Source organism: Phyllostomus discolor, chromosome 10 (genome assembly GCF_004126475.2).
Source record: "Phyllostomus discolor isolate MPI-MPIP mPhyDis1 chromosome 10, mPhyDis1.pri.v3, whole genome shotgun sequence".
In the NCBI taxonomy this organism is placed as follows: domain Eukaryota; kingdom Metazoa; phylum Chordata; class Mammalia; order Chiroptera; family Phyllostomidae; genus Phyllostomus; species Phyllostomus discolor.
Window position 1 is genome coordinate 316,887 of NC_040912.2, and position 12,749 is coordinate 329,635.

General features: G+C 66.3%; 1 protein-coding gene across 4 annotated transcripts in view; it reads left to right on the plus strand.

The window, feature by feature from the left end:
- The window catches only part of OGDH (oxoglutarate dehydrogenase), a 43,012-nt gene extending 34,144 nt beyond the window's left edge, over nt 1-8,868 (plus strand). For all 4 annotated transcript variants that reach the window (XM_028504178.2, XM_028504180.2, XM_028504177.2 and 1 more), the window contains 14 exons: nt 1,001-1,129; nt 1,246-1,425; nt 1,593-1,745; nt 2,145-2,247; nt 2,368-2,496; nt 2,786-2,936; nt 3,142-3,269; nt 3,379-3,557; nt 3,735-3,806; nt 4,073-4,201; nt 4,612-4,684; nt 7,447-7,610; nt 7,758-7,912; nt 7,997-8,868. In XM_028504178.2, coding sequence (XP_028359979.1) covers nt 1,001-1,129; nt 1,246-1,425; nt 1,593-1,745; nt 2,145-2,247; nt 2,368-2,496; nt 2,786-2,936; nt 3,142-3,269; nt 3,379-3,557; nt 3,735-3,806; nt 4,073-4,201; nt 4,612-4,684; nt 7,447-7,610; nt 7,758-7,912; nt 7,997-8,117 — 1,866 coding nt within the window. In that variant the 3' untranslated portion in view covers nt 8,118-8,868. The remainder of the gene's footprint in view (nt 1-1,000; nt 1,130-1,245; nt 1,426-1,592; nt 1,746-2,144; nt 2,248-2,367; nt 2,497-2,785; nt 2,937-3,141; nt 3,270-3,378; nt 3,558-3,734; nt 3,807-4,072; nt 4,202-4,611; nt 4,685-7,446; nt 7,611-7,757; nt 7,913-7,996) is intronic.
- The last annotated feature ends 3,881 nt before the right edge of the window (nt 8,869-12,749 follow it).

Sequence of the window (12,749 nt, forward strand, 5' to 3'; positions counted from 1 at the left end):
GCAGCATCCAGAAAAGCAGTGAAATAGGTTTTCTGATGGCTGTACCCCAGTGGGCACGGGAGGCAGACGGGACCGTGACCCGCACACTCAGGACGGCTCGGCCTGGGGCCTGGCCGGTGCCACACAGACTCGGCCGGGAGGACCGGGGGGACAGCAGGTGTTGTGGTTCCGCCTCCCGTGCAGAGGCTGGGAGTCCGTGTGAGTGCGAGCGCCGGTGCGGTCTCAGCCCAGCTCCCGGGGGGGTCCGAGTGTGGGACAGGTCAGGTCCCCCCGCTGGGTGACACCGAGGTCCAGGAGCACGTGTCCGTGCAGAGGGTGAAGGGCAACGGCACCACGGGCCTCGAGGGACGGAACGCAGGTTCCCCTCCCCTCTGCCACTGTCGGTGTTCCCCAGCAGGCGCGGGGAGTTGACGGGGGGAGACGGGGGCAGGGGGCAAGCCAGCGCAGGCGTGTCCTGGCGTGCCGCGAGCCCCCACTAAGGCTCGTCCTGAGGGCCGGTGTGGGGGCAGGGCAGGGGTGGCCCTCCCACAGCCCCTGCACCCACGGGGGCACCAGGCCAGCACGGCCTCCCCAGTGGGGCCTTTTGCGGGCGCTTCTGGGGCCGTGGGCATCAGCTGCTGGCAGGCCGGGGGCTGGGCAGAGTCTCAGGTCCTGGTGCTCTCCTGCCACTTTCTTTCTAACTTTGAAATGGTCTCATTTCAAAACTTTCTTACGGGTTTTATTTATTTAGAGAGAAGGTAAGGGAGAGAGAAAGAGAAACATCAATGTGTGGCTGCCTCCCCCCCCCGGGGCCCTGGCCCGCATCCCAGGCACGTGCTCTGACTGGGAATCGAACCAGCGACCCTTTGGTTCACAGACCGATGCTCAGTCCACTGAGCCACACCAGCCAGGGCTCAGAAGACATTTTTCGGCCAGTGGGCTGTGACTTGATCTGCAGCGGGCCCTCGGGCAAGGCGGTCGGGATGGGGCTGGATTTGCGACCTCCCTCGCGCATCTGCAGGTCATGTCCATCCTCCTGCACGGGGACGCCGCATTCGCCGGCCAGGGCATCGTGTACGAGACCTTCCACCTGAGCGACCTGCCGTCCTACACGACTCACGGCACCGTCCACGTGGTCGTCAACAACCAGGTAGCCTGGTGGGAAGGCCACCGAAGCCCCGGCAGCCACACCCGCCCCCACCGCAGCCTGCCGGGGCCCGGCCCCTGGCCTCGCCCGCCCCCTGGCCAGACCGTGTGTCCCTGCAGATCGGCTTCACCACGGACCCCCGCATGGCCCGCTCCTCGCCCTACCCCACCGACGTGGCGCGCGTCGTGAACGCCCCCATTTTCCACGTGAACGCGGACGACCCCGAGGCCGTCATGTACGTGTGCAAGGTGGCCGCCGAGTGGAGGAGCACCTTCCACAAGGACGTGGTGGTGGACCTGGTGAGTGCCCGGCCCGGGCGGGGCAGCCGTGCAGGAAGGCAGCCAGGGTCCTGTCCCGGGACACTGCCGGGTCCCCGGTCCCAGCACGGGTGACAGCGCGGCTGCAGGGGGCAGAGGCACGACACGGCTCCCTGACGCCGGCCCCCACCGGCCCCTGCTGTCCCCAGGTGTGCTACCGGCGCAACGGCCACAACGAGATGGACGAGCCCATGTTCACGCAGCCGCTCATGTACAAGCAGATCCACAAGCAGAAGCCGGTGCTGCAGAAGTACGCGGAGCTGCTGGTGTCGCAGGGCGTGGTCAACCAGCCCGAGTACGAGGTGCGTCCGCCCGCCTGCGCGGCCCGGGGCTCCAGCCCGGTGCGCACCGGCAGAGCTGCAAAATGGGTCCCCCGTGCGTGCGGTGCGGGCGCCTGGGGACCCCCACAGGGAGGGGGGCCCGCGTGTGGGCCTGGTGGAGCGCCTGGGAGAGAAGCGATGCAGGTCCCGCTGGGGAGGGCCTGGGGGTCTGAGTGGTGACGGTGGGGGGGCCCGGGGGGGGGCGCACAGAGGGAGAGGAGGGAGGGCGGCCCCGAGCAGTGTCGGGGCAGCTGCGGGGCGGCCCGGGCTGCAGCAGGCCCTGCAGGGCCACAGGAGCCGGGGGAGCCGGCCCGCGGCGGGAGAGTGGGTGGGGCCGGCCGGGCCGGGTGGAGCTCCGTGACGCCGCCGGCGCGCCCGCAGGAGGAGATCTCCAAGTACGACAAGATCTGCGAGGAGGCCTTCGCCCGGTCCAAGGACGAGAAGATCCTGCACATCAAGCACTGGCTGGACTCCCCATGGCCTGGTGAGCGTGGGCATCGCCGGCCGGCCCCCGGCGCCCCTCCCGAGGGCGTGCAGCCCGGGCCTCTGCGCGGCGTCCCGTGGACGCCAGTGTGGCCAGGCGTCAGCGTGTCCTCTGCCCCAGGTTTCTTCACGCTGGACGGGCAGCCCCGGAGCATGACCTGCCCCTCCACCGGCCTGGAGGAAGACATCCTCACACACATCGGCAACGTGGCCAGCTCCGTGCCCGTGGAGAACTTCACCATCCACGGGGGTGAGGGCGCCGCCCTGGCCAGGGGCCCAGTGCAGCGGACGGTCCCCCCGCTGGGCCCGACCCCATGTGCCGTGGCCCCTGCCCCATCCCAGGCCGGGGCGGGGGCCGAGTGCAGGGGCCCCTCCGCTCCCCGACCCTGCCCCGCGTGGTCCTCCGTGGTTCTCCGTGGCGGCTCTGGAGTGAGGGCTGGGCTGTCACAGCCCGCTCTGCCCGCTCCCTCCCCCGCTCTCCCCGGGGCTGCTCTCGTCTCGGGAGGTCGGGGGCCGCTGGTGAGCCCCTGTGTCCGCAGGGCTGAGCCGGATCTTGAAGACGCGGGGGGAGATGGTGAAGAACAGGACCGTGGACTGGGCCCTAGCGGAGTACATGGCCTTCGGCTCGCTGCTCAAGGAGGGGATCCACATCCGCCTGAGCGGCCAGGATGTGGAGCGGGGCACCTTCAGGTGAGGGCCAGGCCCCCACGTGGGGGATGGGGGCGGGGGCCGTTCTCTTCCGGGAGAAAACACCAGGGCTCAGTCGCCAGCTCGGCGACTCGAACCCAGAACCTGCCGGCCCTGCTGTGGCTGCCGGGCGAGGCGCGGGCTCGCAGCTGCTCGCCGGGCAGAGGCAGAGGCAGCGGTCCCGCCTCTCACCCGTGCCGACCCCCAGCCACCGCCACCACGTGCTGCACGACCAGAACGTGGACAAGAAGACCTGCATCCCCATGAACCACCTGTGGCCCCAGCAGGCCCCCTACACCGTGTGCAACAGCTCGCTGTCCGAGTACGGCGTCCTGGGTGAGCCAGCGAACGCCCCGCCCCCCGCCCCCCTGAGCCCTGTCCCCGCCCCCCTGAGCCCTGTCCCCGCCCCCGCTCTCCTGACGCCGACGCCGCCCCGCCCCCGCAGGCTTCGAGCTGGGCTTCGCCATGGCCAGCCCCAACGCCCTGGTGCTGTGGGAGGCCCAGTTTGGGGACTTCCACAACACGGCCCAGTGCATCATCGACCAGTTCATCTGCCCTGGGCAGGCCAAGTGGGTGCGGCAGAACGGCATCGTGCTGCTCCTGCCCCACGGCATGGAGGGCATGGTGAGCCTGGGCCCGCGAGCCCCGGGGGGGCCTGTGCGGGCGGGGCGCGTCCCGCGCTGCGGGGGCAGCGGGCGGGGTGGGGGGGCGGGCGGTGGGGAAGAGTCCAGCCGCCGGCAGGGGGCAGCCCACGTGGGGGCAGAGCGGGAGGAGCGGGCTGTGACCGCCGGCTGCCCGCAGGGCCCAGAGCACTCCTCCGCCCGGCCCGAGCGCTTCCTGCAGATGTGCAACGACGACCCCGACGTCCTGCCGGTGAGCCGCCCGGCGCGGGGGTCTGCGGTGTGGCCGCTGTGTCCTGCAGCCGTCCTGGGGGGGCGGGGGGGTGCTGCCCAGAACTGGACTCCTGATCCCCTGAGAGCTGGCGACCGCCACCGCGAGAGGCAGCGGGCGGACTGGGGGGGGTGGGGGGGGGGCGCGTGTCTGGAGGGGACGGAGGGAGGCCGAGCCCGGGCTGGCGGCCAGGTGGCTGGTGTGTGGGGAGCGGGCAGCGGGGCCCTGAGCTCCCCCCCCCACCGCAGGACCTGCAGCAGGACGACTTCGACATCGGCCAGCTCTACGACTGCAACTGGGTGGTGGTCAACTGCTCCACGCCCGGCAACTTCTTCCACGTGCTGCGCCGCCAGATCCTGCTGCCCTTCCGCAAGCCGGTCAGTGGCACCCCCGCTCGGGAGCCCTGGCCAGGGAGAGGGACGCGTGGGCAGTGGGCACAGTGGGGTGCTGAGCTTGGGAGGCGGGCGGGCCCCAGCGGGGGCTGCCTGGGCGGGGCATCGCAGGGTGAGGGGGGGTGAGCAGAGGGCCAGGCGGGGGCTGCCAAGGGAGGAGGGGGCTCTTTCCTGGGTCTCGCGCAGGGGGTGGCCGGGCTCCGAGCAGGCTTGGGTGGGGCGTGGGGGGGATGCCTGGCGGAGCGGGGGGGAGGCGGGCGGGGGACAGCATCGCCGTCTCTCCCCCCTTCCCGCCTCTGGCCTGCGCCTCGTGCCAGCCGGAGCCGGGAGGGCAGCACCTCGGTGCTGAACCCTCAGCACCTGCTCCCCCGTGAGCCTGCGGCTCTGTTTTCCAGCTAATCATCTTCACCCCCAAGTCCCTGCTGCGGCATCCTGAGGCCAGGACCAGCTTCGACGAGATGCTTCCAGGTGGGTGCGGGGACGGCATCTCGGGGGTCTCAGCTGCTGCTCTGTGGGGCTCTGGGGCTCACGCCGGGCTGTCGCCACGTTTTTGGTCGTCGGGTGAAGACCACCGAACACGGCGGCCCAGTGGCCCCCGCCTGGCGCATCGCCCCCTTTGAGACAGGGGCGCTGCTCCCGGAGGCAGGCGCGGGCCGCCTGCGGGGACAGGGGGGCCGGCGGGCCCGGCCTGAGCCCACCCCCCAGCCCACGGCATGAGGCGACAGCCCGGCTGCAGCAGAGGGGACCCTCTGGCTTGTCTTTCGGGTTTTTGCCCTGGTGACACGCACATGGCGTCACCGCCTTGGCCCTGGGCGCGCGCACGGCTCGGCGACAGCACACACGTTCCCGTCGCCGTGCAGCATCACCACCGTCGTCTCCGGAACTTTCTACCATCCAGCCTGACACTCCACCCCGTCGAACGCTCGCTCCCCTGCCCTCCCCCAGCCCCAGGCTCCACCGTCTGGTCTCTGTCTCCGGGTCTGACCCCCCCCGGGGCCCCTGTCCCCTATGGGTGGGACCGAGCAGCGTCTGCCCCCCCCACCCCCCCACCCCCGTCTGGTTTCGCTCGGCGTCACGTCCTCGAGGTCAGCCGTGTCGCGGCAGGTGCCAGAACCCCCCCCTTTCTTTACAGCCGAGCCGTGCCCCTGTGTGCACGGACCACACCCCGTGTGTGTGCCTCACCTGTCAGTGGACACCGGTCACCCCCTTCCGGCCGCTGTGCGCGCTCACCGGGAGCCGGTGTCCTGGTCCCACCTTCCGAGGACCGCCGCGTGGGTCCGCGCGGGGGCCGCCCCACTCCGCGTCCCAGCCGCTGCCCACGTCCTGGCCTGCACGTGGTGGAGTCCGGGTGTGTTGCGACAATAGCCCCACCACGCTAGTGACCACAAAGCGGCATCTCACTGGGGCCTCAATTTAGGTTTCCCGGACCGGTGGTCTGGAAGCTCCCTTTCGCGTCTCACTGGCTGTTTGTGTGTCTCTTTGGAGAAACGTCTGTTCAGGCCGTTCCCCCTCCGCAGTCGCGTCCCGATCTGTCACTGAGGTTCCGCTCTCTGCTGGGTGGGGACGCCTGTCGGACACGGCCTCGCCCTGTCCCCTCCCGTCCTGTGCACCGTCTCCGGCTACACGGTGTTTCCGTGTCCAGGACGGCAGGGGTGTTCGTCTTGTCGCCAAGACGCCGTCACTGTGCCGTCGCCGAGCCTGGGGCTGGGAGGCCTTGCCCTGCCGTTCCTCGCGAGGGTTGTGTCGTGTGGGCGCAGCCCCGCGCTCACGCCTTCGGTCCGTTCTCACTCCCGCGGGCGTGCGGCGTGGGCGTCCTGCCCGTGTGCGTGGGGGGGCGCGGTCCCCCCCGCACTGCGTCGGAAGTCACTGACCACGTGCGCGGGGCCGGCCCGGGCTGCAGGACCACGCTGCTGGCCACTGCACCTCACGTGCGCCCTCCAGCCTTGCCCTTCCTTCTCACGGTGGTCTCGGGGCCCCTGGAGAGCCCCTGAGTTCTAGGGTGGGCTTTTCTGTTTCAGACAAAAATGGGGTTTTGATAGGGGTTGTGTTGAGCCCGTAGGCGGCTTTGGGCAGTATTAGCGTCTGCACAGTAACGAGCCTTCCAGCCTGTGCCCACAGGTGTGCCCCGTTTCTCAGTCTCCCCGAATTTTTAGGACCATAAGACGCACCCAGGTTTTAGAGGGAAATGGGGGGAAATGTTGAAGCAAAAAACGTGGTAAAATGTTTAATGACCTGTGGCCCCGTTGCACTGCTGTGAGCCAGGCACCCTGCATTCGGACTGCAACACCCCCCACCCCCTCCCGAGTTCTCGGGGGAGGAAAAGTGCACCTTATGGTCCGGAAGACACAGTGATTCACTTTGGCAACGGGTGTGGTTTCGTGTGCAGACCCCCACACACCCCCGGCCGCTCCCTCCCGAGTGTCTGCTTCTTGCTGGTGCTGCCCCAGGGGCCCGTTCCGGTCGGTCGCTGTTGGTGGGCGCAAGCGGTCTGGGTCCTGGGTGCCGGCCGTCTGTTTTGCAGCTTTGCCGGATGTGTTTATTTTTTCTAACTCGACTTTTTGTGGGATCTTGAGGGGCATCCTGCACACAAGATCGTGTCGTTACAAACCGTTTTGCTTCTTCCTTTCCTGTTCAGATGCCGTCGGTCCCCCCTCCTTGCCGAGCGCCCTGGCCAGCGCCTGCGCTGCTCCGCGGGGGGCAGGCGGGGGGCGGGCGCCAGCGTCTCGCTCCGGGTCTCCCAGGAGAAGCCGGCGTCTCTGGCCACAGGGCGCTGTGCTCACTGCCGGCTCTCCTCACCGGCCGCTGTTCGTGGGGCTGGTTTCCTTCCAGCCCCGCGTGTTGCGGTGAACCCCTGGTTTGGACGCAGCTTCCCCAAGTCAGCCTTGCGCCCCTGGGCGGGGCCCCAGCCCTGAGCTTCTGGCCGTGCCCCGTGGTCGTGCGGGCGCTTCCGTGTCTGCGAGCGCCCGAGGGGCCTGGGCAGGCGGCCGAGAGACACGCTCCCAGATGCGCTCCCAGACGCGGCTGCCCCTGCCGCCTGGGACGGGCTGTTCTGGGGAGTGGCCTGCTGCCGCCTGGGCGGCCTTGCCCTCGGAGGCTGGCGGGGCGGGGGCACCGCCCCCCCTCTGAGCCGCGTGCGCTCACATGCGCCGTGGCAGCGCCCTGCCGTGCGGCCCTCGCTTGACCTGGGTGGGCCCCGCGTCCTCAGCCCAGTCTGGGTGGTTCTCTTGCAGGCACCCACTTCCAGCGGGTGATCCCCGAGAACGGCCCCGCAGCGCAGAGCCCAGAAAGCGTCAAGAGACTCCTGTTCTGCACCGGCAAGGTGTACTACGACCTCACGCGCGAGCGCAAAGCGCGGGACATGGTGGGGCAGGTGGCCATCACGAGGATCGAGCAGGTGAGGGTGGCGGTGCCGCGGCCGGTGCCGAGGCCCCTCCTCGGGCGTTGGGGTCTGGAGCTCCCCCCGACCCCCGGACGCCGTCCCCCGGCGCCAGCCTCGCCAGCCACTCTGAGCACCCCCTCCTGACGGCCCCCCTCTCCCCAGCTGTCGCCGTTCCCCTTCGACCTGCTGCTGCAGGAGGTGCAGAAGTACCCCAACGCCGAGCTGGCCTGGTGCCAGGAGGAGCACAAGAACCAGGGCTACTACGACTACGTGAAGCCCCGGCTGCGGACCACCATCAGCCGCTCCAAGCCCGTGTGGTAGGCCGCGGCCCACGTGGGGCCGGAGGGCGAGGGGCCGGCCTCGGGAGGGCCTCGCCGTCACTGTTCTGTGCCCGCCCCCAGGTATGCTGGCCGGGACCCGGCGGCGGCCCCGGCCACCGGCAACAAGAAGACCCACGTGACGGAGCTGCAGCGCCTGCTGGACACGGCCTTTGACCTGGACGCCTTCAAGAACTTCTCCTAGACACCGCCAGGCGGCCGGCCCCCACGCCCACCACCGCCCTCGCTCCTCCACTAAAGAATACGCAGTGCCTAGCGCCGCCCACGCCTCTGCCCACGCGCCGCCCGCGCACCCCCTCGCTCACTTCGTTAGGTCGCTGTCCCCTCCCCGGGCCCGGGGCCTCCGAGACTGCTGTCCCCTGCGCAGCCTCCGCGGAGACCGTGGGAGCAGGAGAGGGAGCCCCACGGGCGTCCTGGGAGGGTCGGCTGCCCCACTCCCAGCTTCACCCCCCGCCCCCGGTCAGCCTCGTGGGGCTGCCCACCCAGCAAGCGGCCCTATGCCTGCCCCGGGTGGGTCCCTCCTGGGTGGTACCCCAGACACCCGGCAGGAGCCATCGTCCTCGGGGGCCCCCTGGGGTGGGGCGGGGCGGGGCGGCCGGCCAGCCAGCCGGGGAGGGCCTTGGCCTGCCCAGGCTCGGAGAGGGCAGGGCTGCTCTCCACAGCATCTGCCTGGCCCCGGAGGGCCCGGCGGGTGTAGGGCCGGAAGGCGGGTGCCCCTCAGCCCGGCCCGGCTTGCTCTCCTGTGTCCCTCCCGCAGGGTGACCCTGGAGGGCCTTCTCTCCTGTGCCAAAGCCGGTCAGGAGGGGAGGGCCGGGTGGGGCCGCCCCCCACCTGTCACAAGGACAGATCTGATTTATTTATTTTGGTTAAAAAAAAAAAGCAAAAACAACTTTGCATTGCATTTGGCTTGACTCATAAACTAAGTTATCCGTGGGCTCGTCTGAGTCATTCTTTCTGGCCGCCACCCCCTGGGGCCTCCACCCTGTGCTGCATGGCTGGTGTTCCGTGGCCATGTCCCCCCAAGCCCAGGCCCTCGCCTTCCTGCCGGGCCTCCCTGTCACCCGTGCACATCACCTCGGGTGCCCTGCTCTGAGCCTCCCCTGCGCTGGTCCCCTCCCTCACCACCTAAGAATGTACTCGGGTCTGCGCTTGACCAGGCATCCTGGGGGCCCCCGAGGACATCGGCTGGTTAGCACCCCGGCCCAGAAGCCCAAGTGCCCGTCCAGAGGGGAGCAGGGTCCCCATCCCCCGTGGGGTCCAGTGCCCCATCTTGACAAGAGTCCCAGTCTTGAGCCCACGACAGGCCAGCCGTAGCCCCTGGGGTGGGGACCACACTCAGGGAGCGGCCTGGGTGTGGCGGGGCCCTCTGCCCGTCACCCGTCCCCTAGGCCACTCCCGGGTTCCCTGTCCTTAAAGCCTCTTCAGAGCCTCCACGCTGTCCTGCGGCTCGCCCACAGGCTCCAGCCCCGGCCTGGCAACGTGCAGGCAGGCCCGCCCGTGCTCCCCCGGGACCGGCACGCCCGCCCCGAGTCTGCCCAGGCAGCCATCCAGTCCTGCCCTCGGCCCATGGGAGGGAGGGAGGGCACAGCCCGGCCTTCCGGAGGCAGAAGTGTCGTCCTGCCATCTGTACATCTGTATGATGGATGTCGTCTGGGGCCCAGGACTCTGCAGCCAGGGCCCAGAGTCTCGCCCACAGGAGACGAGGGGAAGGCCCTGCAGGAACCTCGGGGAGCAGTAACAGTGCAGGGAGCGGAGACGCCCAGGGGCTTGTCGGCCTCGCCCGGTGTGGCCGGAGCTGCCGGAGCTCCTCCGGGAGCCGGCTCCAGGACCCAGAATGTCCAATACAGTCCTGGAAAGGAGAACCAAGGAAGAGGACTCCAACTTCCCGACTCTAGAACGTGCTACCAAGTTACAGTGATCGACTCAGCCGGGTCCTGGCATCAGGGCAGCCTGTAGACCAATGGGGCGAGACTGAGTCCAGAAATAAACCTTTACTTTGTGACCAAGCGATTTTCAACAAGGGCGTTGGGACCATTCCACGGGGTACAGAGTAGTCCTCCCAACAAACAGCACTGGGACAACGAATATTCGTGTGAAAGAGAATGAAACTGGACTCGGCTTACACTGTACGTGCATAAATTCAGTCGCATTGGATCAAAGACCTAAACATAAAAGCTAAAATCACAAAACTGTTAGAAGAAAATGTAAATCCGTGTGGCCCTGGATTAGGCAACCATTTCTTCTATATGACACAAAATGCACAAGTGACAAGTGGAAATAGAGATAAATCAGAGTTTGTGAAAGTTGGAATGTTGGTGAGTCAAAAGATACCATCGAGAAAATAAGAAGAACCCTGGCCGGTGTGGCTCAGTGGATTGAGCGCAAACCTGCGAACTAAAGGGTCTCTGGTTCGATTCCCAGTCAGGGCACATGCCTGGGTTGTAGGTCAGGTCCCCAGTAGGGGGCGCATGAGAGGCAACCACACATTGATGTTTCCCTCTCTCTCTGCTTCACTTCTCTCTAAAAATAAATTTTTTTAATAAATTTAAAAAACAAAAAATAAAAATGTGAAAAGACAGCTTACAGAAAATATTCACAAATCATATATCTGGTAAGGGACTTATATCTAGAATATATTTAAAAATTCCTACAACTCACTAATAAAAAAGACAACTCAGTTATAAATTACATGTGGTTGAAAACTATAATTTTATTAATGTCACCCCAATAAATTCAATAAAAAATATGTATGACTAATAAGCACATGAAAGGATTTCAATACCATCAGCATCGGGGAGGCAAGCGCAAGTCCGAACCGCAGTGAGAGGCCACTCCCTTCACACCCTTTCGTGACCGTAGTGACAAAGACACAGGGCGCAGGGGGACCGGGGCCTCGGCCCTGCCGGCAGCCGTGTGAGACGGTCAGCTGCTGTGGGAGACAGGAGGGAGGCTCCTCAGAGGGTTAACAGAGCCGTGGTCCGGCAATTCCGTGTTTGGGTGTCCACGCAGAGAAACGAGAAACAGGCCCTCCCAGAAACGTGTATGCGGAGGTTCACAGAAGCATCATTTGTAACAGCCCAAATGTCCATGGACTGACAAGCGGTCACAAAAGCGGTCTGCCCACAGAACGGAATGTTATTCAGCCGTACGAAGGCAATGAAACACTGACATGTGAGACAACACTGAGCGACTTCACGCATGTGGAATGTTTACAACGGGCAAATCCACGGGGACAGAGTGGACTCGCTGCTGCTGGCGGCCGGGGCAGGGGGCGGAGGGTGGAGGCTGGCTGCTAACGGGTGCGCGGCTTCTCCTGGGGGCGACGAAATGCTCTCACTGATCGTGGTGGTGGCTGCACGGCTCTGAGTAAGTGTAACACCATGGAGCTGTACATCGTACGTGGATGGGCTGTGTGGAGGAGTGTGAGTTGTGTCTCAATATGTTACCAAGAGCAAAAGGAGAGAGAGCCGTGGGGCTGGGGCCAGCACGGCAGGCACCAGTGTGAGAAGTTCCCCGGGGCGGGGGCAGCCACAGGCGGAGGCTGCGGGAGCGCCCAGAGCTCCGTTCTGCACACGAGGGCATTGACTGGTGTCAGAGACAAGAGTGGACCCGGCTGACCTGGGGGAGGCGAGAGTCCTTTCCACGTAGAGCTAAGGGCCACAGGAGCCACTGCAGGGACAGTGTGGGGAACAGGGTGGCTCGGAGGACCAAGCCTGCGGCAGGTGCCCTCCCCAGCAGGGAGGGGAGGGCAGCCCGCTGAGAGCGGGGTGCCTGGGCAAGCGCAGGCTGAGCAGGGTGTCCAGGGAGGGGGAGCGGGGGACAGAGTCCAGGGGAAGGAGAGGTAGCTCCAGGAAACGCGGTGTCCTGGAAGGTTAGTCTGGTCACCAGCTTTAGGTGGCCTGGGTGAAGACAGGGGACATCGGCCCCATGAGACCCAGAGAAGAGGGGCGACAGTAACAAAGGACATAAATTGGGGCCTTAAACAACAGGAGTCCATTTGCTCGCCGTCTGGAGACCAGAAGGTAGAAATCCAGGTGGGCAGGGCCATGCTCCGCCTGGAGGCTCTGGGGCAGGACCCTTCCGAGCAAGTCCAAGTCCTTGGCTGGTGCCCACATCGCTCTGTCTCTGCTCTGTGGCCGTATCAGGGTGGGCTCGCACGCCCCCTGCCTCTCTTGGAGGCCTTCCAGACCCACCTGGGCGACCCCGGATAAGCTCCTCCTCTCACAGTCAGCTCCATCACACCTTGGCCGTGTAGGTAGGTAACTTTTGCAGGTCCTGGGGACGAGGATGCGGACATGTCTTTGGGGGCCACCATTCAGCCCTGCGCACGGAGCAAAGACAGGACACAGGGAGCGGCACTGGGGCCGAGTGGGGGCTGGCGCCGGAACTTACATTTCCTCAGTGCCTGGCCCACAGTAGGCCCACAGTATTTCTTCCATGAACTAATGATCCTCAAAAGAAAGCGAGCACAGGGCTCACACAGCCTGGAGGGAAGGAATTTGAGCAACGCCAGAGAAGGACAGTGGGGCGTCTGTGGACCAATGAATGGATAACAGGAGGAGACGACGGAACATTATTCAGCCGTGAAAAGGAGGCACGTCTACCATGTGCTGCAACACGGATGAACCTGGAGGACATAAGCCGGTCACAAGGACCAGCACTGAGTGACTGCACTCTTACGAGGTCCCTGAGAAAGCAGCCGCCGGTGCCAGGAGCTGGGGGAGGGGTGTGCAGGGGGGGTCTGATGGGAGGGAGGACCGCGCTGCAGGGTGGGGAGCCCTGTGCATGGACGTGGCGGTGGAGGCTGTGCAGCAGT